This window comes from Panthera uncia, unplaced genomic scaffold, assembly GCF_023721935.1.
Source record: "Panthera uncia isolate 11264 unplaced genomic scaffold, Puncia_PCG_1.0 HiC_scaffold_558, whole genome shotgun sequence".
NCBI classification, from domain to species: domain Eukaryota; kingdom Metazoa; phylum Chordata; class Mammalia; order Carnivora; family Felidae; genus Panthera; species Panthera uncia.
In genome coordinates, this window is record NW_026059713.1 from 8214 (window position 1) to 34762 (window position 26549).

Genomic DNA, 26549 nt, shown 5'->3' on the forward strand with positions numbered 1-26549 from the left:
GGCAGAAGTGTTGGCTTTAGGCTGGAGACTGGAAATGGCTGCCTGGAGAGCTGGGAGGGTTGAAGGAAGACCCTGTGGTCTGCGGGTGGGGTGGGGATTGTCTCCATAGTAGAATGATTGGGATTGGGGAACCAGGGCCCCTAGGGATTTCGCTCCACGGTGAGCCTAATCCCCACCTGACCCCTTCCCTGTGGCCAAGAGTACTGTCTGTGATGACTTCAGACAGGTTTGGGGAGGAAAATGTAGACACCACCAGACAGAAGGGCCTGAAGAAGATGGTGTCCCATTCCCATAAATTAATCCCTTACCTACACTGGGGCTTGCTCTCCCCCATTTCTATCATTTCCTTCTACTGCTTTCCCTTTCCATCTCCACTGTCTTCCTCATCTCTGGTCTTCCCTCCTCCATACTGCCACCAAAGGCCTTGTTTATCTTACATTTCCTTCTAATCTTCTTTACCCGCCCCCCCATTCTATCCACCTTTGTCTTGCCAACTGAAACCCTCCTCAGCTCTCTTGGAAACCCCCCACCCCCAGAATCCAGCCATCCCAGTGTCTTACCCCCTCCTTTGCCACCCAGTACCCCAGTCCCTCTAGAATATGCATCCGGCCCCACCTCTTTCAAACCTTCCTAAGGTTCTTCACCTTTCCACTTCTCTCCATGCTGCCATCTCTGAACTCGACTCTCTCCAGCTTTCCATCATCACCCCTAAATTCTTACATTTATTATATTCCTAATACGAATCACCTCCAAATTAGAATCACCTCCAAATCCAGAAAACCCATATTCCTATATGTCAATGTCTCCATCTTTTCAATTTATTCCCCTCCCCATGACCCCAAACTTCCATCCCATTCTCCCTCATAATCACCCCCCCACCTCTCCAGCTACATGTCTGCCAGAGACGCTGTCACCCCAAGATTTAGTCATCCCTCCTTGTCACATACCTCACTGCCCTCGGAGCCCCCATGTAGCTCCATTTTCCCAACGTAACCCCATTAGACCAGTCTCTGCCACACACCCACAACCTCCCACTTCCCCTCTGCCACAGACCCCTTGGTCCCCAAACTTCTCCAGTCTCCCCTTATCGGCCCTGACAACCAACAGCCCCTCCCACCTAGTCGTCTGGTTCCCCACATTCAGCCTCAGCGAACCCCTCCCCGCGCCCCAGCCCCCTGGGCCGGCCTCGGCCAACTCGCACAGCGCCTCCCCCTCTCCGGATCCCCCTCTCTCCCCCCTCGCAGCTTGCCTCGCGCTCCCTCCCTCGCGTCTCCCTCCTGGCCCCTCTCTCCTCGGTTCCTCCGCGCTCCCTCCTTCTCCCTCTTCCTCCCTTCTCCCATCCCCCTCTCCCAAGCTCCCTCCCTTCGCCGTCCGCTTTCCTGTGCGAGTCGCCGGACGCGCCGCCCAGCCCGCCCGCAGCCCCGCGTCGGGCCGGGGCCTCGGGCCGGGACCCATTTAGGGGGGACCGCTGGCCTCGAGGAGGGGCTAGGAGGGGGCGAGGGGGACGAACGCCTGGGAAGGGGCGGGGGCCGCGGGCGGAGGCCGCCTAGGGGGCCGGGGATCGCGCGAGTGCGGGCTGCGCGGGGCGGGCGCGGGCGGCGGGCGGGAGGCGGCGGGTCAGAGCAGCTCGGAGCGCCGGCCGGGCCGCGGGGGCGAGCGGCGCGGCGGGGGCGGGCGGCGCGGCCCGGGCATTCCGGGCGGCCGGGGGGAGGTGGCGGGCCTGGGGAGGGGCTGAACGAGAGCGGGGATCGGGGTCTGCTCCGGGGGCAGGCGGGCGATCGGGGCCAGGTGGGTGAAAAGGGGGGATGGGGGCCGCCCTCCGGGGGGGTCGGGGCCGGCGCCGCCGCCGTCGCGGCGGCGACTGAAGCCGGGAAGAGGAGAGGGGGGCGGGGGAGCGGCCGCCGCCGCCCCCCGGAGGCGCCGGAGCCCCGGATCCCGTTCGGAGCCAGCCAGCCGTCCCGAGCTACGACCAGGTAAGATCTGCTGCCACCCGGGCCTCGGGCCCGCCCGGGTTCTGGCCCGCGGCTCCCCACCCCCACCCCTCCCAGTTTCCCCCTCCCGCCGCCGCCGCCGCCGCCGCCGCCGCCGCCTCCATTTGTTATTTTCCCGATCCGGTACCCCCACTGCGGGCTCTGCCCGGCCTGAGGCCGGGGGACTCAGGGGGTGGGGCCGGCCCCCAAGGAGGGATGGGGGCCAGGGCACCCGGAGGATCGGGTGGATGGAGGGAGGTGGGAGGGTCTCAGGAGGAGGGCTGATGGGGCAGCGAGGGTAGCCAGGACCCCGGGACCAAAAGAGGAGCACCGAGGTGGAGGGTGGCTAGAGGAAAAAGGGGGATGCCGGCGAGGGGGCTTCGGGCGAAGGCAAAAAGGGACTGGAGATATGGCAGCGAGGTGGGGCATTAGGGCTCCAGGGAAAGGCCCAAAACCCGGGTTTCAGAACTCAGGGTTGGGGGTGCTAGGTGTAGAAGGGAAGTAGGAAATGGGGAAGGGGTGTGGTAGGTGGAAAGAGAAGGGTCGTAGCTGATGAAGGAGGAGAATGGAACCTGGGGAAACGGAGGCTCTGAAGGGACCAAGGAGAGGTCCACGTTTGAGAAGCAGAACCTGAGGTGTTACAGGGTTCAAATGGGAAGTGGATGCCTTTGTGACTCTATTTTCTTTCCCCTACTTTAGGTAACCTCTGACCTTGTTTTTCCAGACCCCAGCATGGTTCCTTCTTGGAGAGGGACACACTGGTGCCCAGTGCTCTGGTCCCCCTAAAACTATGGGGAGGAAGATGGGAACACTGAAGGGAGAGTTAGGGAGAAAGGGTTTCTGAGAGGGTAGAAAAGGAGAGAATTGGATGGTCTTATAGGCACTCCAGGCAAGTTGTGACCTCCACCCTCAAGTCCCCAGAGCACCCACGGCCCCTCTAGCTGGGGTTTCTGAAGGGGGAGGTATCTTCATTTTTGTTTTGAGCTCAAAGATTTCTCTTTGTGCATGGGCTTATTTCTACTGGGGTAGATACTCTTCTTAAGCTCCCTTCCCTGAGGGTGCTCCTGGAGGGTAGGAGTTGCTTTGGCAACTGGAGGGGGAGTGGCTGGCAGATGGACTCCTGGGATAGACTCTTGAGGGGCAGGTTCTACCATTTTGTTGCCATAGCAACGATCCAGTGGGATGTCCTATAGGTGGGGGTTCAGAATCTTGATTGGACCTCAGCCTTTGGCTATGTCCTTGGTACTCTTAGCTGGGTTCTGGAAGGTGTTTCTGGTGCTGCTGGTGAATAGGAGGTTCCCAAGGGGGTCCTCCGCCTTCCGGCAAGCAGTTTGTTGGAACAGGTAGACATGTTATTTGCCGGTCATAGACGTCGCTCCAAGTTCCTCCCCTTAGGCATGGTGGGAAGCTGGAAAAGCTTCTGTTCAAGTTACACCAGGTTTTGGTAGTTCTTTCTGGCCTCTGCCTCCCTTATTATTAGGGACTTCTTGTATATAGTATACAGTTGTTTGTTTCTTTGCACTGATATTCTTCTGTTTTCTTAAACTTGAGTTTCCCTTCCCAAGTCTCCCTTTTTCTCTTTCCCAGACTATCACGACAGTGACCCCTTCCATCCACTAACCTTTGACCTTTTGCTTCTCTGACCTTGTGGGAGTGGCTGGGCTCTCCAAGCTCATCTCATGTGAGGGTGGCCCAGGAGAGAGGGCTGTGCAACAGCCTGGTGCAGTGGAAATACTCTGAACAGGAGCCAACATACCTGGGTCGGGTACTGATCGTACCTCTAACTGTGGCCTTGGGCCAGTCACTTCTCTGAGCCTTGGCTTCATTGTAAGATGAAGGGGTTATAGATAAGATGATCTCTGAGGCCCCTCTGACCTCCCCCGGTTCTAAGAAGGCTTAGACTAATGCTTGCAGACTTATCTGCTGGTCTGGGCCGCATTGTTATCTAGGAGTCACTTTGGACTGGTTTGTTAGTCTGGCAGGTCTGGAATGATGATGGGGGCTGGGCCAGTGATCCTGAAATTCACCCTGCAAGCCTTTCCCAGAAAGCCTTATGCCTCGATTGTGTATTCCCTCTGACATCCTTCTTGTATTTCTCCCTTATTCTCCTATTCTTAGAGACTCTTTCCCTATTTCTCACTTTTGCATCTCCCCAATCTGGTCTTTATCCTTCTTCTTTTGCAGTAAGGCCATGAAAGGGAATGTGTGTAGTGTGTTGCAGAAACACAGTAGGTGCTTTATAAATATTAGTTATAGTGACTGGCTACTAGGGCTAGATGGAGTATGGTTCACCTTGTTGATGCTGAAGCATGCTCCGAGTTCAGAAGCATATATATGGCCCAACCCTAATTCCTCTCCCCTTGCCACTCCTTTCCCTCGAGATTACCTATGCTTTTATGACTGCTTTTCTCCTTCAAAGCTACTCACTGCTAATTTTATCAGATTTCAGCTGTTTAAAACAGTTGCAGTAGGGGGAGGGGCACACTGATTGCTGTGTTTTTCAGTTACATTCGTGCATTTCTCTGACCTTTTGGATCCCCTAGCTGTAATGGACTTGGTGAATGGGTTCTGGGATGGAAAGGAGAGATGGGCACCCTCCTCTAGAGGGGCTGGCAAAGACACACCAGCCACACATAGTAATCCTGGCTGTGCTTTTGTTAAGATTGTTTTCCTCTTTTGTTACAGCGGGTTTGTTCTTTGGATTTTTGGAGGTTAACAATATTTAAAACTGATCTCCACAACAATTCAAAAATGCGGTAGTAGTTGTAGTTGAAGAAAAGTGGCTGGTTTACCGGACAGAGCATTAGTTCTAAGTTCAGAAGACCTGAAGCTCTGTCCCAGCTCTTTTATGATTCTAAGTAAATTATTATTAAGTTTCCTGGAAAGGTTAGGTTCAACCCCCCTCTGCCCCCTACCCCCCCCTTGCCAGTCTCAGTGTGAATAGTTAGGGTTCACTGGAGGTGAAGGAGAAGTAATTACTCTGTGTTCCTGGGGAAAAATATGCAGTATACTGTGATAATACCATTTACCTAGCCAGGCCTTATAACTCAGAATAGCTGGGTAAGTTTACCCCATTCCCACCAAAGTCGGGCAACATTTTATTCGAAAAGACCTACTGAAGTTAGTCAATAGGCCAGGAACAAGAACGGAACAGAGCACGCATATACACGTGACATCAGTGGGAGATACAGAAAGGAAGAAAACAGTGAGAAGATACCATTTTTGCTCTCAAAAGATCTTATGGTCCAGTAATATGGAGACCTGACCCTTAGCAAGAAATACCAACAAGTACAAAGGAAAATAGCTGACTATAGATATAGGTACAGAGATACATAGGCTGTGAGGAGGTATGTGTCCCTGTCTAAACCAAATGGGAATACAGGTTTACCAGTCTGTAAATTTGTATTAAGTGCTCACTGATTTTCACTGCTTTGGTTGGTAAAATGAAAGTCCTGACTTTCTAGCCTTGGGGAACCCAGGCATTAGAAGTGGGTGGGGGAAGGTCTCCATGAGACTCTCAGAAATAAGTTCTGCACTTTGGGGGTACCTAGGTTTGGGCTTGGGATTGGTAGGACTGTGTGCATTTGTGTTATAGAATGGGGCATTCTTCTCCCACCTACTCTGATGTGAAAAGATTCTTTTCATATCTCTGGGACTGATCTAGGCCTTCTGAGAACTCACCCCACCAACTTCTGACGAGACTATAGCAAAGTCTAAAAGAAATAGTATGGGCTTTGAAGTCAGGGAGATGTAGGCCTGATTCCGGTGCTGTCACTGGTTTCTGTGTATTCATCACACGAAGTTGGGCAAGTCACAGTCTCAATCTTTGAGCCTCAGTTTCCTCCTCTGTATAATGGAAATAAGAATACCTACTTTGCAGGGTTAGGTTGTAAATATTAAATGAAACTCTGTGTAAGGGCATGACATAAAGACAGCACTCAATAAATTCATACCTCAGCTACATTTCTTTATGCTCCTTGGGAAGGCTCTGTGGAACTCGTGTACCCACAGATACTTTCCAGGTATCAGGAAGGGTAGAATAATGTGAGTGCATGGGTAGGGTACATCTGAGTTTTCTGCCTTCTCCAGAGTTGAAAGAGATGATGTGAGCAGAGTCTCTTTCATGTGTAGATAGCTGAGGTAGCCCGTGGGGCGAGCCAGCAGTGTCTTATGGGGGTTGTACCTCTTAGCCCAAAGGCCTAGGGTTGGGCCACTTACTCAAGCCCCTTGCTAAGCACAACAGTATCGCCTTCAGACTCTGTTCCCCAATTTGGAGACTCTGATGGTTTTTTCTAACAGGCTTCACTGAAAACAAATCCTGCAAGTTCCAGGGGCCTACACTGGAAACTTGGGAGATCCTGCTTCCCGCTTCCCAGGCCACAGCTGTGGGGAACTTGGGGTGAAGCAGAGAAGTTTCTGTATTCAGCTGCCCAGGCAGAGGAGAATGGGGTCTCCACAGCCTGAAGAATGAAGACACGACAGAATAAAGACTCAGTGAGTAATAGCTAAAATAAGAGCCACAAAGGGGCAGATGAGGGGCAGAGAAACCGGGGTGGGGTGGGGAGCAGTGAGGGCCTGGAGAGAAAGAATAGAAATAAGGCACGCCATGAAGTTAGGTGCTAGGTAAAAACAAAACAAAACAAACAAAAAAAAACAAACCAAAAACCTACATTGTCTGCTTCCTTCCTTTTCCCTCAGATGTCAATGAGGAGTGGACGGAAGAAAGAGGCCCCTGGGCCCCGGGAAGAGCTGAGATCGAGGGGCCGGGCCTCCCCTGGAGGGGTCAGCACGTCCAGCAGTGATGGCAAAGCCGAAAAGTCTAGGCAGACAGCCAAGGTATTCTGTCCTCAGGTCCTCCCACAGGATGCCCAGGCACTGGGGCTGATGGTGTATGTGTGTGTGTTGTGGGGGAACTTCCTGTCTGGCAGAGAGTAACTGTGGAGGCTCGGGAGGTAGGAGAAAGGAATTTTCTTTCTCTCTAACAGAAGGCCCGCGTAGAGGAAGCCTCCACCCCAAAGGTCAGCAAGCAGGGCCGGAGTGAGGAGATCTCAGAAAGTGAAAGTGAGGAGACCAATGCACCAAAAAAGACCAAAACCGAGGTGGGTGACCCTTGCAGCCATCCTCACCCATTTTCTGACCACGCTTTCCCAAAAACTTCTCTTCACGATTGCTACTTTAATCTCGCCTGGGACATGAGAGAAAAGTCATATCCTAGGGCTTATTAAAGGAGTCCTGTCTATAGTGTGTCAGATGGATTTTTAGGGCTTTAGCCAGACCACTAGATGACCAGGCAGGGCCAAAGGGCCTGGAAGAGTGTGAGGGATTCTAGCCTCTCCTTTTCCAGGTCCTGCTTTTCATGAGGGGGCTGGAGAGGAGGTTAAAGGTGAGAGGTCTTAGTGGAAGGAATAAATCATAAGGAAAACACGTAAGGAGTGGTCTTCTTAAAAAGCACGGGTTTCTGGCATGTGTAGTTAAGGGGGTGAAGGAGATGAGAGGAGGGCGGATATGAGCTGGTGGAAGACGAGGATTTGGGTGTAGCTGTGGACAGCGAGATGGTGCTTGAGATGGACACTTGAGGAAAGAATGGAGTTTTACAAGGAGGGGAACAAGAGTGGCTGCTAGGGTGCAGCTGAGAATGTGGGGAGAGTGGAGGAATCCCCACGTGGCAGGGAGGGGGGCTGGAGCCAGAGTTCATCACGTCGTACAGTGGTGTGCTGGGAGGGGGATGTGATTTTGTGCAAGGGAGGCCCCAAATCTCGGAGAAGCGAGGGAAAAGAAAAGGGAAAAAAAATGGTCCTCCTTTTTCTACAGCAGGAGCTCCCTCGGCCACAGTCTCCCTCAGATCTGGATAGTTTAGATGGGCGAAGCCTCAATGATGATGGCAGCAGTGACCCTAGGGATATTGACCAGGATAACCGAAGCACGTCCCCCAGCATCTACAGCCCTGGAAGCGTGGAGAATGACTCCGACTCATCTTCTGGCCTGTCCCAGGGCCCAGCCCGCCCCTACCACCCCCCTCCACTCTTTCCTCCCTCTCCTCCACCGCCAGACAGCACCCCCCGACAGCCAGAGCCTGGCTTCGAACCCCATCCTTCTGTGACACCCTCTGGATATCATGCTCCCATGGAGCCCCCTCCATCTCGAATGTTCCAGGCTCCTCCCGGGGCCCCTCCCCCTCACCCACAGCTCTACCCCGGGGGCACTGGTGGAGGAGTTTTGTCTGGACCCCCAATGGGTCCCAAGGGAGGAGGGGCTGCCTCTTCAGTGGGGGCTCCTAGTGGGGGTAAACAGCACCCTCCACCCACCACCCCCATTTCAATATCAAGCTCTGGGGCTGGTGGTGCTCCCCCAACAAAGCCACCTAACACTCCAGTGGGTGGTGGAAGCCTACCCTCTGCTCCACCACCAGCCACCTTCCCCCATGTGACACCAAACCTGCCTCCCCCACCTGCTCTGAGGCCCCTTAACAATGCATCAGCCTCTCCTCCTGGTCTGGGGGCCCAGCCACTACCTGGGCATCTGCCCTCTCCCCATGCCATGGGGCAGGGTATGGGTGGACTTCCTCCTGGCCCAGAGAAGGGCCCCACTCTTGCTCCCTCACCCCATCCTCTGCCCCCTGCTTCCTCCTCTTCTGCCCCAGCCCCGCCAATGAGGTATCCATACTCGTCTGCAGGTAGCAGCTCTGCAGCAGCCTCCTCTTCCAGTTCTTCCTCTTCCTCTGCCTCCCAGTACCCAGCTTCCCAGGCATTGCCCAGTTATCCCCACTCCTTCCCTCCCCCAACAAGCCTGTCTGTCTCCAATCAGCCACCCAAATACACTCAGCCCTCCCTTCCATCCCAGGCTGTATGGAGCCAGGGTCCCCCCCCACCTCCTCCCTATGGCCGTCTCTTAGCCAACAGCAATGCCCACCCAGGCCCCTTCCCTCCTTCCACTGGAGGCCAGTCCACAGGCCACCCACCAGCCCCAACACATCACCATCACCACCAGCAGCAGCAGCAACAGCAGCAGCAGCAGCAACAGCAGCAACAGCAGCAACAGCAACATCATGGGAGCTCTGGGCCCCCTCCACCTGGAGCATATCCCCACTCCCTGGAGAGCAGTAGCTCCCACCATTCCCACCCTTATGCCATGTCGCCCTCCCTGGGGTCTCTGAGGCCCTACCCACCAGGGCCAGCACACCTGCCCCCACCTCACAGCCAGGTGTCCTACAGCCAAGCGGGCCCCAATGGCCCCCCACCCTCTTCCTCCTCTTCCAACTCCTCTTCTTCCTCTCAAGGATCCTACCCATGTTCACACCCCTCCCCTTCCCAGGGCCCCCAAGGAGCGCCCTACCCCTTCCCACCGGTGCCTCCGGTCACCACCTCTTCGGCTACGCTTTCCACGGTCATTGCCACAGTGGCTTCCTCGCCAGCGGGCTATAAAACAGCTTCCCCACCTGGGCCCCCGCCGTATGGAAAGAGAGCCCCGTCCCCAGGGGCCTACAAGACAGCCACCCCACCGGGATACAAGCCGGGGTCGCCTCCCTCCTTCCGAACAGGGACCCCACCCGGCTACCGAGGCGCCTCGCCGCCCGCGGGCCCAGGGACCTTCAAGCCAGGCTCGCCCACTGTGGGGCCAGGGCCTCTGCCACCTGCCGGGCCCTCAGGCCTGTCCTCCCTGCCACCACCACCTGCGGCCCCTGCCTCGGGGCCGCCCCTGAACGCCACGCAGATCAAGCAAGAGCCGGCTGAAGAGTATGAGACCCCCGAGAGCCCGGCGCCCCCGGCCCGCAGCCCCTCGCCCCCTCCCAAGGTGGTAGACGTGCCCAGCCATGCCAGCCAGTCAGCCAGGTGAGCCGCCAGGGCGGGGTGCGGTTGGGCCTGGAACGGGGAACGGCGAAGGGGCAGTGGAGAGACCGGCAGAGGCGACAAGAGGGGAACCTTGCGTTCGTGTGGTGCCTTTTAGAGTACTCGGGGGCCTCGCCTCCCTCGCCGCCTGCGCGGGCTGGTTTGGGGGCAGGTTCACCGCGGGGTCGCTCGGGCAGCTCGCAGGGGCTAAGCGCGCGCTGCCCTCGCGCCCGCCAGGTTCAACAAACACCTGGACCGCGGCTTTAACTCGTGCGCGCGCAGCGACCTGTACTTCGTGCCGCTGGAGGGCTCCAAGCTGGCCAAGAAGCGGGCCGACCTGGTTGAGAAGGTGCGGCGCGAGGCCGAGCAGCGCGCGCGCGAAGAAAAGGAGCGCGAGCGCGAGCGGGAACGCGAGAAGGAGCGGGAACGCGAGAAGGAGCGCGAGCTGGAACGCAGCGTGGTGCGTCACCACATGCGCCGTCCGCCTTCTGGCCTTCCTCTGCGCCGCGCGGGGGGGTAGGGGGTGGCGGGGAGGTCATTGCGCCCCCTGTCCGACAGGAGGAAGCACGGCAGCCCAGGAAATAGAGACCCAGGGATTCCAGCGGGAGGAATCCTTCCTTGCATCCTCCCTTGGGTGGGGGAGGCAAATTCAGATCAGAGTACCTGTGGATGGTAGGGAGAGCCAATATCCAGGAGAAGGTTTAGGGAAATTCCTACTAGGCTGAGTTCCAGTAAGGTGACGCATTTTGGCCTTCAGCTGCCGAGACAATTGAGCAGCTCCGGATCAGCCACATTTTACCAGACCTGACCTTTTGACTCTGCTTCTCCCTGTATCCCACAGAAGTTGGCTCAGGAGGGCCGGGCTCCAGTGGAGTGCCCATCTCTCGGCCCAGTGCCCCATCGCCCTCCATTTGAGCCGGGCAGTGCTGTGGCTACAGTGCCCCCCTACCTGGGTCCTGACACTCCAGCCCTGCGCACGCTCAGTGAATACGCCCGGCCCCACGTCATGTCTCCCGGCAATCGCAACCATCCATTCTACGTGCCCTTAGGAGCAGTGGACCCGGGGCTCCTGGGTTACAATGTCCCGGCCTTGTACAGCAGTGACCCAGCAGCCCGGGAGAGGGAGCGGGAAGCCCGTGAACGAGACCTCCGTGACCGCCTCAAGCCTGGCTTTGAGGTGAAGCCCAGTGAGCTGGAACCCCTACATGGGGTCCCTGGGCCGGGCCTGGATCCCTTCCCCCGACATGGAGGCCTGGCTCTGCAGCCTGGCCCACCCGGCCTGCACCCTTTCCCCTTTCATCCGAGCCTGGGGCCCCTGGAGAGAGAACGTCTAGCGCTGGCAGCTGGTCCAGCCCTGCGGCCTGACATGTCCTACGCCGAGCGTCTGGCAGCCGAGAGGCAGCATGCAGAAAGGGTGGCAGCCCTGGGCAATGACCCGCTGGCCCGGCTGCAGATGCTCAATGTGACCCCCCATCACCACCAGCACTCCCACATCCACTCCCACCTGCACCTCCACCAGCAGGACGCCATCCATGCAGGTGAGACTCCTACTTCTTTGTCTTCATTGCGTTCTTGTCCCCTGGCAAGTAATTGGGTCTTCTGTTCCTCAGGCCAAGACTTCTCTCCTCTAGTCTGGCATGAGCCTCTCTCCCGGGATTGCTCCCCTGATCTTGGCCTCCCTGTCATCCCCCATCTCTTCATGCCCCAGAGACTGTAATAACCCACACCCCGCCCCTCTTCACAGTCTAGCATCCCACCCACGATAGAGGAAACCTTTGAGGGAACGCCACCTTTCTACCCTCAGAACAGCCCCCCACCCCATACCTGGGTCCTTGTTCCTTTGAATTCAACTCTGTTATCATTTCTTGCCATCTTCTCTCCTCCCAGGTGGAGGTCTTTCATGTTTTTCCCCATCTCCAGGCCTCCTACCTTCCAGAAACAGCTCTATAGCTTTGACTGGGGTTATCATAGGTGCTAATGAGCTTTATTTACTATCCTTTCGCTGTATTTCCTTTTGTCCAGTACTTTGCCGGATTTAGCCTCACAGTCATAGTCCTTCCTGGCTCCCTTGTGCTTTCTCTCTCTTAGCCGCCTCTCTCTTCCCGTCTTACTTCCCAAACTTCTATCCCTTCCTATCTCCTCTAAGCAGTCCACGTCTCTCCTTTTCCTCAGACCCCTCTGACAACTGCTGTCTCCTATTCTCTGCCATCCACATGTCCCTACTCCAGTAAGGTCTTGTCCTGACCACCCACCAGGCCCTTAGTTCTTCCATTGTGTCTCTTTATTCCTCACTAGGTCTCCCTGTGTTGATTGTCCATCTCTTCCCAGGCTTGGATCCCTTCACCCAAATGCATGATTTTCCCCAAACCTGCCTTCTGGTGACACCTTCCTCTTCTCTACCCTCTAGCCTCTGCCTCGGTGCACCCTCTCATTGACCCCCTGGCCTCAGGGTCTCACCTTACCCGGATCCCCTACCCAGCTGGGACCCTCCCCAACCCCCTTCTTCCTCACCCTCTGCACGAGAACGAAGTTCTTCGTCACCAGCTCTTTGGTAAGGATGGAAGTTGGGGGTGGGGAAGGTCAAACGAGAGAAGGGCAGAAAGGAGGAATCTGGGTGGTAGGATTAGCCTGTTTGGGCTTGGGGAGGGATGAGGAGGTAACCAGAGGAGCTGAGAACAGGAGAAGGAGGGCTGAGGCCCTGCCCAAGAGAGGCACAGGTTTTAGTGCCAGGCGGAAGTTTGGATCTTCTCCAGGACTGGCTTTTGCCTGTTTTAGCCTCAGTTTCCTCTGTCTGTAAGGTGGCCAGCTCTGTCCTGGCCCAGAGTAAGTACTCAGGACTCCAGCAGTAATGGGCCCCCCCTGCCCTTCCTGCCCACAGCTGCTCCGTACCGGGACCTGCCAGCCTCCCTCTCTGCCCCGATGTCGGCAGCTCACCAGCTGCAGGCCATGCACGCGCAGTCGGCCGAGCTGCAGCGCCTGGCGCTGGAGCAGCAGCAGTGGCTGCACGCCCATCACCCGCTGCACAGTGTGCCGCTACCTGCCCAGGAGGACTACTACAGGTACCCTGGGACACCCCTGGGCCAGGGGTGAGGGGGTGTGACCTTAGCCAGCCCGGGATGGGGTGTGGGCAGCGCACTGCTGGCCTTTGGCCTCTGGGGGAGGGAGCCCCTCCTCCACAGTCCTCTGTGAGAGGGGCCAGGTCGGGGTTGACCTCGGTGTCTCATGCCTCTGCTCTGCATCCCCTCTCCACCCAGTCACCTGAAGAAGGAAAGCGACAAGCCACTGTAGAACCTGCAATCAAGAGAGCACCCATGGCCCCTGCATTTGGACCTCGGAGGCCTCCCTCCCAGCCTGCCACCCACGGCTGAGGAGGGGTGCTGCTCATTTGCAGGGTTTCAGCAGCTGGGCAGAGGGAGGGAGGAAGGGACAGATGGAAGGCCAAGGCTCCTGTGGTATGCAGAGGTGGGGAGGTGGCCAGGGGTGGGGGTGGGGGGTGGGGGCAGAAAGCGCACAGTATCTTGGACCAGGTCCCTCTTTCTTGTCCCCCTGCTTTCTTCCTCCCCCATGCCCAACCCCCGGTGGCCACTGCCCCTCCCACCCCGTTGGTGTGATTATTTCATCTGTTAGATGTGGCTGTTTTGCGTAGCATCGTGTGCTGCCCCCGCCCCTCCCCAGTCCCCGTGCGCGCGTCCCTTCTGCGATGTATGCCCCTTGCCCTTCCCCGACATTAATAATTTATATATATAAATATCTATATGACGCTCTTTAAAAAACATCCCAACCAAAACCAAACAAAAACATCCTCACGACTCCCCAGGAAGATGGCTGTGACTGGTTCTTTGCGGGCTGTGGGGGCGGAGTTGGGGCGGTGGTCATAGGGGACTACGCAGCGGTGCCTGGAGAGAAGGCTGTGGAACCGGACACAAGTGGGTGTAGCGACCCTGGAGAGTTGGAGAGGAGATCTCGGAAGAGCCAAGGGCCCTGGAGCCCTAGCTCCGCTGGAGGGGTACTATGGAGCTAGCCAGTCCCCTCTTGAGTCGCAAGGCTGGGAAGTCCAGATGCTGGAGGCCAAGGACAGGCCCGCCTCTGACAGGGTCAGGCCTAGGAAGCCACTCAGACTTTGGAGGCGTTTCTGCCACTGGCCCCACAGCTAGGAGCCACCGGAGTCCAGAATCCTTTCCGTCGAATAGATTGAAAAAAGGGTTATGAAGCGGAGGTGCAGGGGCGGAATTCCACTAGGTTAAAGCGATTCGAAGTCTGGATTCTTAAGTACTCCTTGGTTTGAGGAGGAAGTGGGTGACCATTTCAAACGTGTGGAACAGAAGAGAAATTGGAGGGCGTTACTTTGGAGCGCACACCCCTGCACAAGGCCATTTTAGGCAAGCACGGGAGCCGCCTCAGCGCTCAGCGTTTATTGCAGCGAATCACTTCGTTCTCAAAAACTGCAGGGGGTGTGACCAGCTTTCCCAGCCAATCAGCTTTGGGTTCATTTGCATAGGTCCGAGTCAAATGTTCACAAACTCTAGAAACGGATGATATAAACAAGTTTCTTTTTCCCCTATCTTTCCTTCTGAAAGTTATAGTGTCCCTCGTTGATTATACAGCAATCAGAATTAGAAAACGCGACACTGAGCTCACCCTCACCAATAGTGGCGTTCATGGATATCCCATGTTCTCTCCAGGCCACTTCCTGTAGTGTTACAGCTCTTTTAGAATTTGTCTAGCAGGTTTTCCGGTTTTTACCGGAAGACCCCCTCCACAGTACGTTTTTAACAATAGAGCTACTTCGGTTCTAGGAGCGGTTTTCGTTTTTAGATTTTTTTCTTTTACCACCCCCCCCCCCCCCAACGGCATCGAGTCCAGTTGGGTCATCTCTCGTTTTAAGGCATTTTGGCGTTTAGTATTTCGCTGCACCGCGAGGCTTCCGGCTGCCGCTGATGCTGCTTCCCTTCCACCCCCGTCAGTTTCGAGAGTCGCTCTAGCAGGCTGATCGTTTTTTCCGTGCATTTCCTTGGTTCGGCTGCACGTGCAGCTTTTGTTACCCTATGGCGTCCGCCTCGGCCCAACCTGCGGCCCTGAGTGCCGAGCAAGCCAAGGGTGAGAAGCATTCTAGCCACCGGGTGGGCTTCCTGTTGGAGAAGGGCGCGGGCGGAGGGTACGGAGCGAGAGGTGTAGTTGTGCCGCCGGGAAATGGGGGCACAGGATACCATCTTTCTCTCTCCCCCAAAAGGGGTCCTTGCCCCTAGAGCGAGGGAATCTAGGCCGAGTTTATCGGGTTACTATGGCTTCAGCCCACTAATTCCCTGCCCTCTTCCCTGCGCTTTCGGTTGGGCCCGCCGGCCACGCTCTGACGCCTACCCGGGGATGCATCTGCCGCACAGTGGTCCTGGCCGAGGTCATCCAGGCGTTCTCGGCCCCGGAGAACGCCGTGCGCATGGACGAGGCTCGGGACAACGCGTGCAACGACATGGGCAAAATGCTGCAATTCGTGCTGCCCGTGGCCACGCAGATTCAGCAGGAGGTTATCAAGGCCTATGGCTTCAGCTGCGACGGGGAAGGTGGGTCGGATGAGGGTCGGGGTGAGTGGGTCCGGGAGAGGGCGCTCGATCCATCGGGTCCCTGAGCCGTCCTCCCTCATCTTGCCACACGGAGGCAGCCACAATCTGACGAACAGAATTGGCGGGCAGAGCCAAGGGTCTCCTGTGAACTTGTGCCAGGCGAAGTCTTAAATGCTGTTTGCAGTTACCCGTAATTATACTGTTACCCCATTTTAAGATGAGGAAACAGACTCTAGCAGTAAACTAAGTGCCTGAGGTCACAGCAGAGCTGGACTGGAACCCCCTTCCGATAGCTCTAGTTGGATGTCTGCGTGACAGTGCACTTGTGCAGCCCCTCCAACGTGTTTTAGCTAGTCTCTTTTGGAGGGTTGGCTGGTTAATTTCCTTGATGAGATCATGGTGTTCCCCAAAGGTGCTTATTGATTCAGCCCAGTTGGCCCATGGCCCTCGGCCCTCCTGTGTCCAGGTTATAGACTTGAGATCTTGTGGATGTTCATGCTTCAGGTTCTTGGGACTAAATTGCTGAAATGTTTCACCTGATCATGAGACACACACTGCTTTGGGATATTTCATTCAGTGCATCCCATCCAGTTGTGATGGGTATAGACCTGGAAATGGTTCACCCAAACGACACAGGGCAGAGGACTGCTTGTGTCTTATTTTGTAGACAGCTCCCTGACTAGAGGGGGAGCAACCAGTGACTCAGGCTCAAGCTGCCCCCTCCTGATGTCTGGGGCACACTTGTCCCCTGGGGGTGTGGGTTGACGCTCCACTTCCCCTTGCAGGTGTCCTTAAGTTTGCCCGCTTGGTCAAGTCTTATGAAGCCCAGGATCCCGAGATTGCCAGCTTGTCGGGCAAGCTGAAGGCGTTGTTCCTGCCACCCATGACATTGCCGCCCCACGGGCCTGCTCCCGGTGGCAGCGTGGCTGCCTCCTGAGGGTCGGCCCTCCCCTGGGACACTGCCCAGGAAGGGAAGACCTCGATGTTCCAGAGGATAATAAACATGCCTGTGACTTAGCCTCAGTGTCAGTCTTTTGTGACCCTGACAACCTCCACCGCTTGGCCCCAGGTTCCCTCTGCCATTTCAGGCTGCTTCAACTCCCTGTCCAGATCCTTCCTAGGTTCCTGCTGGGCCCAACTCTGCCTGCTCCAGGGCTCGGTGGGAGGAAGGACTTGCCCCTTAACACTCTGGATGGGTGGGTGGGCGGGCCTGCACAGGTGACACCTCTTCTTCCTGGGTTTTTCCTGAGGCCCCCTGGCTTGTGTGTGTGCTGGGAGGCTCCCCTATTGGTTGGTGTTCCCTTGGCCAGGGTTACTTCCTGGTCTTTGCCTCCACCCGCCCTCCCTCCAGCTGCTCTGTCGGCTTGAGCTCCAGGTGGAGCTCCAAGTGGCTCCTCCCCTCCCAAAGGAAGGAGGCCAGGACGACGGCCCTGGACTACCCAGCGGGGCTGGAGGTAGAGTCCGGCCTCTGTGGGCAGTCTGAGGCCAGCCCCGCCCACCTGTCCCTTTTTCAGGGATCACTAGTCAGGGGGCTCGTCGTTGTCGCTGTGGTGCCATTGGCCTGGAGGGCTGCATCAAGGAGGAAGTAGCTGAGTTCCCAGTGTTCTTCCTCACCTGTTTGGGCTACTGTGCACAGCTGCGCCCAGGCTCGGCCCCACCCCTTGTGGCCCTCTGCCTGTGACTCCCCCATCCCTCTGGGGAGATGCTGTCCGGTGGGTAAGTCCCCGGCTCCACCTGGCTGCCACGGCCTCCTCTTAGTTTGGGAGAGAGGGGCAGGGAGGGTTCTTGCTCATTCCTGGCAGGTGTGTGACCATAAGGGCGATCTACTTCCTGTCCCTCCCTCAAGATTTGAGGAACTCTAGGCTCATTCATGCCCCTCTGCCCCCTCCTCCTTTTCTCTGTCTAGCTCGTTTCCCCTGACCAGATGTGTATTTATTCTCTCCATTGCATGTTTCCCTTCACTCTCTGGCCTCCTGCTTCTGCTGTCTGCTTACCAGAAACCCTGGGTCGCCCACATCATCTGAAACATAACGTGTCTGGGAGGCAGACCTGAGAAAGCTCCCCCTTCTTCCCATGTAACTTCCCAACGTCTGGTGTTCATTCTACTTTCCTTCGGTGCCCCTCTGCCTCCCCCTCCCATGCATCTTTCATTCAACAGATGCATGCGGGGCACTTGTGCCAGGTACCTTTTACGGTGCTGGCAATAATGGAGTGAAGAAGATGGGGTCCTTGCCCTCACGGAGCTTCATTCCAGTGGGAGGCAGCAGACTACACAAAGAACCCAGTAAATAGGACAGTTTTAGATTCTCAGGAGTGTTCTGCAGAAACGTGAAAACAGCTACGTGTGCTAGCAAGTGACTGGGGGTGCCAGTGGCGTCACTAACTGGAGGGATCCAGGAGGGCTTTCCTGAAGAGGTGACATGTGCCCTGAGAGCTGGATGTGAGGAAGAGCCAGTCATGTGGTGACCAAGAGTCCAGCACCCCTGAGCAGAGGCCCTCCTGTGGGGACAAAGGAAACAGGAAACAGGGTGCCCCAAGCAGAGTAAAGCAGTGGGGAGGGAGGCGTGGACCCACAACTTCACATGCGGTCAGGATGGTGTGTCCGTGTGTGGGTATTTGCACTGGGCCGGGTATGTGTGTAGATGGCCGAGGATGGCGAGGTGTGTGCGTGGGACTGTTTGTGTTTGTGTTTGTGTATGTGTGTCCTGTGTGTGTGACAAGCTGGGTGTGTGTGTGTGTAAAAACAGGAGCTGAACTTGGGATCAGGCATGTACGTGGCTGTCGATGAGCTTGTTTACTGGACACAAACTCTGCATGAGGTGGCGTGCTAGCCTTTGAACATTCGAAGGTTGGCAAGATTGGCTGTGGACCCCACTGTGGCAGGGCCGACTCCGCAGACGCTCTTGCTGCCCCTGGCTCCAGGAAGGAGTTCATGTTCTTTTGACAGGGCTCAAAGTCCAGGACTCAAGGGATGGTCGGTATTAGGTCATACGGTAAACAGACCAAGCTTCCCAGGTACCAGAAAGAAGGGGGAGGCGGGGAGAGCCCCTTTTGGGCGGGGGAGAATCGATGTTTGATATTTCGAAAAGTGATAAAGTAGTCATCGTAGGAAAAATACTTCAGTTCAGCTTTAACACTTTGTTACTATTTTTCCTTAGTGTTTATTGAGGTCTAGCATATAGAATGCACATGAATGTGAAGCGTACGGCCTGATGAATGTCACATTTACATACACCTGTGTATATACCACCCAGATTAAGACGTAGAGCATTCCCAGCACCCCAGTTATTCCCCAGAGATTGCCGTCTCCCAGTCAATGTATTCATTTTTATAAAGGTAATACATACCCACATGCTACAACATTCAAAACGGTATAAGGGAAAGAAGACATCCAGATGGCCAACAGACACATGAAAAGATGCTCAACATCACTGATCGTCAGGGAAATGCAAATCAAAACCACAATGAGATACCACGTTACATTTGTCAGAATGGCTAGAGTCAGAAAGACCAGAGATAACAAGTGTCGATGAGGATGTGGAGAAAAGGGAGCCCTCGCGCACTGTTGGTGGGGATGAAAATTGGTGCAATCACTGTGGAAATCGGTATGGAGTTTGCTCAAATAATTAGAAGTAGAAACACCATTTGATCTAATGACCTCCCTTCTGAGTATTTACCCAAAGAAAATGAAAACGCTAACTCAAAAAGATATCTGCACCCCTATATTCATTGCGGCATTGTTTACAGTAGCCAAGGAATGGAAGCAACCCAAATGTTCATAGACAGATGAATGGATAAAGATGTGGTATATATGTATAATGGAATGTTACTCTGCCATAAAAAAAAAATCTTGCCATTTGTGACAACATGGATGGATCTAGAGGGTATTGTACTAAGTGAAAGAAGAGAAAGACAAAGACTGTACGATTTCACTTATATGTGAAACCTACAAAACAAAACAGGGGCGCCTGCTGTCACAATTGGAAGAACATGTGACTCTGATCTCAGGGTCGTGAGTTTGAGCCCCACACTGGGTGTAGACATTACTTTAAAAAAAATCTTAAGGGGCGCCTGGGTGGCTCAGTCAGTTGAGCACCCGACTTCAGCTCAGGTCATGATCTCACAGCTCGTGAATTCGAGCCCCCCGTCTGGCTCTGTGCTGACAGCTCGGAGCCTGGAGCCCGCTTCGGATCCTGTGCCTCCCTCTCTCTCTGCCCCAACCCACTCGCATTCTGTCTCTGTTTCTCTCAAAAATAAATAAACATGTAAAAACATTTTTTAAAAATCTTAAAAAAAAAAAAAAAAACAACCAACAACAAACACCCAACTAGCAGAAACAGACCTATGAACACAGAGAGTAAAATGATGGTTGCCAGAGGGGAGGCGGGTGGGAGGGGGCAAAATGGATGAAGCAGAGTGGGAGGTGGAGGCTTCTAGTTACAGATAGAATAAATCATGGGGATGAAAGGTACAGCATAGGGAATACAGTCAGTTGTGTTGTAATAGTGTCGTGTGGTGACAGATGGCGGCTATGCTTGTGAGCAGAGCATAATATATAGAGATGTCGAATCACTATGTTGTACACCAGAAACTAATGGAACATTGTGTGTCAATTACCCTTCCGTTAAAAAAACAGGTACAAGGGAGAGGTGAATGTCCCTCCCAGCCCTCTCCTCGGGCCACCTAGTTTCTTTCCCTAGGGGAAGCCACCAGTACGAGAGCTTTCTGTGTGCCCTTTGTTAGATTGCTTTCCTCGTTTTGGTTTGGCGTGTTGTGTTTGTCTGTGGGATTACACACAGGGAGCATCGTGAACTTCTAGTGTGTAGGGCTTCTTGAGGTCATCCAGCCCTGAGAATATCAGTCGATGGCAGGGACCTCAGTCCCCAGGAGACAGGCCCCTGGTCAGAGTCCTGAGCTCTGGCTAATTCAGAGCCGCCCCCTTGACAAGAACCTATGGCCCAGGTATAGGGTGGAAGGACCCCCAGGGGGCGTGGAAGCTCTACCCCCACCTGCTTTCCCAGCTCTGCTTCCCCTTGCATTCTGTTCCTTGGCTCCACTGGCTGGTTAGGGCACAGAGGGACAAAGACTAGGACAAGAAGTAGAAAAGGTGTATGTTTGACAGCTGCTATTTTGTCCATCCCAGTGCCCCAGTGGTACCTCTTCAGATGTGTAGGTCAGAGGAGGCGAGGGCACCTCTCTCTTTGTAAGCATCTGCTTGGCCGTGGCTGTTAGGAAGTGTCCCCTTCCCTGCAACCCCCAGTGGACGGGACGTCCTGACCTCTGTTCTTTGAAGCCCTAAGGCCTGGCATACAGGAGCTGAAATCACTGACCTTGGAACCCCTGTGGGGTTCATGCCGGCACCGCCACTTAACTGACTGCCTAACCTCAGGCAAGTTCCCTACCTTCCCTGAGCCTCAGGTTCCTTGTCTGTAAAATGGGGATAAAGATAGCACCTGCTTCATTAGGGCTCTGATGAGGGATAAATCAGATAAGGCACATAAATGACATGAGAGCACAGTGCCTGGCATACAGGGAGACTCTGTGAAATGAGAGTTGTGGCTGTCACCGTTATTTTTTTTAGTGTTTATTTATTTATTTATTTGAGAGAGAGAGAGCACGCAAGCAAGTGAGTGGGGGGGGGGGGGCGGGGCAGAGAGAGAGGGAGACTAAGAATCCCAGGCGGGCTGTGCGCTGTCAGTGCAGAGCCCGATGTGGGGCTCCAAATCCACGAACTGTGAGATCATGACCTGAGCCGAAATCAAGAGTTGGACGCTTAACCAGCTGAACCACCCAGGCGCCCTTCAGTGTCACCATTATTATTAGCTTGGACCAAGGAAGGCTGTGCGGATGCAGCTGGTGGAGGAGGAAGGGTTGGCATGTGACTGCGAGTGGGCTCACGTTTACGAAGCCCAGTCTTCGCCTGTAGGCTGCAAGGCACATTTGCGTCCTTCTTTCTTGTGTCGTCACCCTTGCGGAGTGCCATGCTCCTGGAGCCTTTGATGGCAGACGGCAGACGACGTGTGGGAAGTGGGCCCCCTCCCCACCCCCACTGCCACCCTGCTCTGCTTCTCTTCTGCGCTCTGCTCCAAAACGAGAAGTACAGTGAGTTCCCCCAAGGGGTCGGCCGCGCCCCTTCCTGTCCCCGCCCTGCTGGCTGTCCCAGGCCAGTGGAGTGGCAGCCCCAGAACCAGGAACGCCAGGGCTGTGAGGCGGCCTGGGTGCTGGGAGTTGGCGGCCTGCCTGGGCTCACCAGCACATCTCATTCCCTGCACCCCCTTCCTCTCAGGGAGCCCCCAGGATGGTGAGGTAAGGTCCCGGGAACCACGGTAGGCAGGAGGCGAGGGTGCCCTGCGGCCGGAGGGACCTCTCCTCACTGCCTTCCGGGCCTGCAGGTGGTTTCACCGAGACCTCAGTGGGCTGGATGCAGAGACGCTGCTCAAGGGCCGCGGGGTCCACGGGAGCTTCTTGGCTCGGCCCAGTCGCAAGAACCAGGGCGACTTCTCCCTCTCCGTCAGGTAGGTGGCCCTCAATTCCACCAGGGCCCGCATTTTGCAACTCCGTTCTCGGTTCCAACCTCCCAGCCCCCAGCACCAGCATGTCTCCCGTCCCCCTCCGTGTCTACCTTGTCCCTGTGTGTGCCCTGTGCTCAGGACCCCAGCCCATCCCCCTCTCTGTCCCTACCTCTCCTCTTGCACCCACTGGCCTCACCGTCTGGTGCCCCGCAGGGTCGGGGATCAGGTGACCCACATTCGGATCCAGAACTCGGGAGATTTCTATGACCTGTACGGAGGGGAGAAGTTTGCGACACTGACGGAGCTGGTGGAGTACTACACACAGCAGCAGGGTGTCCTGCAGGACCGGGATGGCACCATCATCCACCTCAAGTACCCGCTGAACTGCTCCGACCCCACCAGCGAGAGGTGAGGGGCGTCATACCCTGACCCACCCCCGCCCACCCCGTCCCTGATTTTCCCATCCTTCCCGGGGCTCCGTGGGCCTCTTTCTTCCATGTGATCTGGGCCTGTGTCTCGGGGCACTAACCCCTCATACCCTTTCCCTCAGCCCCTGAGAAAGCAGGGAACATCATCTTGCCCTTTTCCGGGGTCCCTGCCAGCTGGCCTCCCAGGCCTGCTTGTGATGCAGAGGCCTGGTGGCCGTCTTTCACAGTAGGCCAGCTCTGTTGTTAGAAAGCTCTTCCGTCTATGGAACCGAAATGGCCCTCGTTTAGCCACTCTCTCCCCCAGCACAGGTTGGTACACAGAGAGACGAATGTTGAGGAAGGGCAGAGGAGATTTGTATTTACGACGACATTTAATGCCTTATCTCAGCAACACAGTGATGACGGGTCTGCTTTTGGGGGCTTGGTAGAGCTTGACCAGAACACAGACCAGTTGAAAACTGTCTGATATGGTTGTGTGTGCAAGGGGCCTAGTACCTGGGCACAGGACACTCAAGGCATTTCTCCCCTGTCCCTTTGGCTTCAAAGATATGGTCCCCATGACTGGGCAGGCTGCTCCCTATGTGGTCTTCCTAAAGCATGGTGGGGGGTGGGGTGGAGGACCAGAACATTCAGCATTACACCATGGCTCACTTTAGTGGCTGTATCTCAATGACAGCTCCATTAAGGTGAAGGGCAGCCCAATAACTCTAAGTGTTTTTTGGTTTTTGTTTTTGTTGTTTTTTTACACTCCTGGGGCCAAGCCAACTTGCCCTTGTCCTGTATTTGGGTGTTGATTGTTGAAATGATTGTAAATCTTGATTCTGTCCGTTTTCGGTCTTTCTGAGATGCGTGCCTCCCAACTCACCTCAGTATTTTTGTTCAAGTCACTGATTCAAACTTAGAACTGAGTGAGGCTGAGGTGAAGGCCCTGGGGCCCACCGCTGGGTACCACTCACCAGCCAACATGAAGCCGCTCATCCATTTGCCTTGAAGCCACCTCTTCTAGGCGCGAAGCCCAAGCATGGATGACTTTGCTCATGGTGGCCCTCCTTGGTCCTTATTGGGTATCTGCTCCCTCTCGTTCTTTTCCTATGCCCCGCCTGCAACGTTAATGGGCCTTTGCCACCTAGACCCTCTTGAACTCAGCGCGGTACCTCTCTTTCTCCTTGCCCAAAGCCGGCATCTTCCTTGCAGGAGGATGGGTTGCTGGAGGCCCTGGAGAAGCAGTAGGTTGTGGATGGAGCTAGAAGAGGGAAGAAGCAGCTGAGCAGACCCCCTGGGGAGGAGGCTGGGGCCTGGCTTCAAATGGCTTGGGAGAAGGGGGAGAAGGGCAGAGCTGGGGGCTGGGGGGCAGGGAAGGATGGAGGGAATCCAGGCCAGGGAAACTGACTCCAAGAGGCCCTTTCGGTGACCCACGCCAGGACGCCAGCATGCCTGGCTCACCCCTGACCCTGGGATTGCGTGGGGGAGGCTCCTTCTCCAAACCTCCCTTTGTGTTCCCAGCCCTGGCCGGCTGCCTCTCCTCCTCCCCTCCTGCGAGGAAATTTGCATTTGTCCCGCCAATGGCTAGCTCTCTGCCTATGGTCAGCCTGACATTTGCATGGAAACTTCCTCATCCTGGGCCAGGGGGACGAGGGTCAGCCCCCTCCCCATTGCCTGGGGGGGCCCTGGTCTATCCCTGATTGGTGGGACGGGGTGGCCCGGGGTGCTGCTTGGGGACAGGGAGGGAGCGAGGTGGGGCAAGACAGACTGGTCCCCCCCTCCTCCCCCCATCCCTGCGGTTGGAAAATGCCCCCTCCCCTGGTCCCTGGGCTGAGGAAACCTCACACCCTCACTTCTCACTCTCTCCCCAGAAGGAGTTTTGTGTTTTTTCCATCACGTGGTTTCCTGTGGGGCTGGGCATTGTGGGGCTACAGTTTCCTCCTGGGAAGGGGGTGTGCTTTGGGGAAAGGTCCTAGTTCCGCTTTCTGCCCTTCTGAGCCCCTCTGAGCCCCAGCCTCCCCTTCAGTGATGTCACCCTGGACACCTCAGAGCCCCCCACACCCCTGTTTCCCCAGCAGGGTTGTCTGTCTTCCCTGCCACCCAGGGGGGAGTTGTCCCCATCACGACTCCCTTGTGACTTCCGTCTCTCCCAATCTCCACTGCTCTCTGTGGTTTGGCCTCTGCGCTTCTCTTGGTCCCCCTCCTCTTTCCCTAGCTCAGCCCTGGCTTTCATGGAGACCCTTCCTTGGTTTCTCCCCCTACAGTTGTTCTGGATGTGGCTTGCCTCTCTGCCTCTGTCTCATGCTCTCAGAGGTGGGCCTGGCTACCACCCAAGGGCCTAGGGCCCAGCTTCAGGCTCCTTATCTGTAAAATGGGATCGAACCTACCTCTCAACATTTTTGTGAGAGCAGTGGACCCAACTATGGTGGTGGATTTGAAAGCATGTAGCACAGCGCCTGGCACATCATAGTCACTCTATTTCCCTGTCGCTGCTCAGTGCCTGCCCCTTGGCCTAGGGGTCACCTTCCCTGATGTTGCCTTCTATAGGTGGTACCACGGTCACATGTCTGGGGGGCAGGCAGAGACCCTGCTGCAGGCCAAGGGTGAGCCCTGGACGTTTCTCGTGCGTGAGAGTCTCAGCCAGCCTGGAGATTTTGTGCTGTCCGTGCTCAGCGACCAGCCCAAGGCTGGCCCAGGCTCCCCACTCAGAGTCACTCATATCAAGGTCATGTGTGAGGTAAGGCAGCCGGGCAGCGGGGAAGGCATCCTGCCGGGGCTCCTGTCTATGCTCAAAGCCCCGGCAGTGGGGAGGATCAGCCTAGCTTTGGTCCAAGGCTGGGGGTGTAGGGAGGGAGACTCAGGTCATGCAGAATGGCCTGACTTGGCATCCCTCAGGGTGGACGCTACACGGTGGGTGGCTCAGAGACCTTTGACAGCCTCACAGACCTGGTGGAGCATTTCAAGAAGACGGGGATTGAGGAGGCCTCGGGTGCCTTCGTCTACCTGCGGCAGGTGAGAGGGGCGGGCCTGGCAATCCCTCAGACCCAGGAGCTCTGTGCTCTCAAGTGGGCGCTGACTTCTCACCTGTCCCCGCCCAGCCGTACTATGCCACTCGGGTGAACGCAGCTGACATTGAGAATCGGGTGTTGGAACTCAACAAGAAGCAGGAGTCAGAGGACACAGCCAAAGCCGGCTTTTGGGAGGAGTTTGAGGTGCGTGGGGTCTCAGGCCCCGTCCCCTCTCTCCCCACCCCATACACTGGTCTGCCCCGTCTTATCTCCGTGCGCGGATGGCCCTCCAGGGGCTGGCACTCAGTTTCCCCCTCTCGCCCCTCAGAGTCTGCAGAAGCAGGAGGTAAAGAACTTGCACCAGCGGCTGGAAGGCCAGAGGCCAGAGAACAAGAGCAAGAACCGTTACAAGAACATTCTTCCGTGTGAGCACCCTGCCCCCTGGCTGCCTTCATCCCTCCCACTTCCGGGCAGCGTCCATTCACCCAGGAGACTCCCCTTCCCCCAGCCAACCTCCCTCCATCTCATAAGGTCCCTACTCCCCGCCCCAGGAGGGTCCACCTCCTCACCCACACAACAGGGCCTCCCTCCTGCAGAAAGCCTCTGCCCCTCCCACTGGAGCCTCCCCGCACTAGACATCCACCGCCCTCCTTCCTCTGAGACCTCCAACCCCGCTCCCCATGTGGATCCTCCGCCCCCACCTGCCCACAGTGCTCCGAGAGCCTCCTGGCCTCTAAGATAAGAATGGCCTGTGAGCTTAGGAAGGGTCTGACCCAGGGGCTGGTGAGTACCTGGCTGACCCAGGCCCATCTTGTTTCCTCCCTGCCCACCCCCAGTCGACCACACCCGAGTGATCCTGCAGGGACGTGACAGCAACATCCCTGGGTCCGACTATATCAATGCCAACTACGTCAAGGTCAGTGGCGCCTGCTGGTCACATGGGAGGAGAGGCTGGGCCCTGGGGATTCCCCATCTCACGGGGGTACTGGAGCCAGAGACGCATAGCAAAGTTAGGTGGTGAGGAGGGTGGTGGTGCAGGGGCTCACAGTCCTGGGGTGCATCTCTCTACCCTTGCTTCCAGAACCAGCTGCTAAGCCCCGATGAGAACGCTAAGACCTACATCGCCAGCCAGGGCTGCCTGGAGGCCACAGTCAACGACTTCTGGCAGATGGCATGGCAGGAGAACACCCGCGTCATTGTCATGACCACCCGAGAGGTGGAGAAAGGCCGGGTAGGGCCAAGTCCTGTGCTGTCCCCTGATCCCC

General features: G+C 56.2%; 3 protein-coding genes and 1 non-coding gene across 5 annotated transcripts in view; all 4 read left to right on the forward strand.

Annotated features, from left to right (window-relative positions):
• Positions 1-1534: 1534 nt before the first annotated feature.
• LOC125918218 (atrophin-1) lies at positions 1535-14407 on the forward strand. Of its 2 annotated transcripts, none has more exons than XM_049624246.1 (10): positions 1535-1973; positions 6270-6464; positions 6669-6806; positions 6956-7069; positions 7782-9799; positions 10034-10256; positions 10638-11334; positions 12204-12347; positions 12675-12855; positions 13051-14407. In XM_049624246.1, exons 2-10 carry the CDS (start codon positions 6438-6440, stop codon positions 13082-13084), a joined length of 3576 nt encoding a protein of 1191 aa, XP_049480203.1. In that variant the 5' UTR covers positions 1535-1973; positions 6270-6437; the 3' UTR covers positions 13085-14407. The 2 variants fall into 2 exon arrangements, with proteins under 2 accessions (XP_049480203.1, XP_049480204.1); XM_049624247.1 differs by having other exon boundaries at positions 7785-9799.
• Positions 14408-14489: 82 nt separating this feature from the next.
• LOC125918221 (U7 small nuclear RNA) lies at positions 14490-14551 on the forward strand. Its single transcript, XR_007456400.1, has one exon. It is a non-coding gene; the product is annotated as a U7 small nuclear RNA (small nuclear RNA).
• On the forward strand, positions 14503-16371 carry LOC125918220 (protein C10). Its single transcript, XM_049624249.1, has 3 exons — positions 14503-14893; positions 15178-15354; positions 16140-16371. Exons 1-3 carry the CDS (start codon positions 14842-14844, stop codon positions 16289-16291), a joined length of 381 nt encoding a protein of 126 aa, XP_049480206.1. The 5' UTR covers positions 14503-14841; the 3' UTR covers positions 16292-16371.
• Positions 16372-21504: 5133 nt separating this feature from the next.
• Positions 21505-26549, forward strand: part of LOC125918219 (tyrosine-protein phosphatase non-receptor type 6) — a 7534-nt gene continuing 2489 nt past the window's right edge. Inside the window, exons 1-9 of the mRNA XM_049624248.1 lie at positions 21505-21660; positions 21747-21869; positions 22080-22274; positions 24824-25013; positions 25172-25288; positions 25375-25488; positions 25613-25709; positions 26121-26200; positions 26366-26515. Coding sequence (XP_049480205.1) covers positions 21653-21660; positions 21747-21869; positions 22080-22274; positions 24824-25013; positions 25172-25288; positions 25375-25488; positions 25613-25709; positions 26121-26200; positions 26366-26515 — 1074 coding nt within the window. The 5' untranslated portion in view covers positions 21505-21652. The remainder of the gene's footprint in view (positions 21661-21746; positions 21870-22079; positions 22275-24823; positions 25014-25171; positions 25289-25374; positions 25489-25612; positions 25710-26120; positions 26201-26365; positions 26516-26549) is intronic.

Bases quoted from the DNA above. Each gene is read 5' to 3' on its own strand.
- LOC125918220 (XM_049624249.1), top strand. From the start codon at position 14,842: ATGGCGTCCGCCTCGGCCCAACCTGCGGCCCTGAGTGCCGAGCAAGCC. The intron at 14,894-15,177 runs GTGAGAAGCATT...TCTGCCGCACAG, and splicing joins GAGTGCCGAGCAAGCCAAGG to TGGTCCTGGCCGAGGTCATC. The intron at 15,355-16,139 runs GTGGGTCGGATG...TTCCCCTTGCAG, and splicing joins CTTCAGCTGCGACGGGGAAG to GTGTCCTTAAGTTTGCCCGC.
- LOC125918218 (XM_049624246.1), top strand. From the start codon at position 6,438: ATGAAGACACGACAGAATAAAGACTCA. The intron at 7,070-7,781 runs GTGGGTGACCCT...CTTTTTCTACAG, and splicing joins CAAAAAAGACCAAAACCGAG to CAGGAGCTCCCTCGGCCACA. The intron at 10,257-10,637 runs GTGCGTCACCAC...TGTATCCCACAG, and splicing joins GCGAGCTGGAACGCAGCGTG to AAGTTGGCTCAGGAGGGCCG.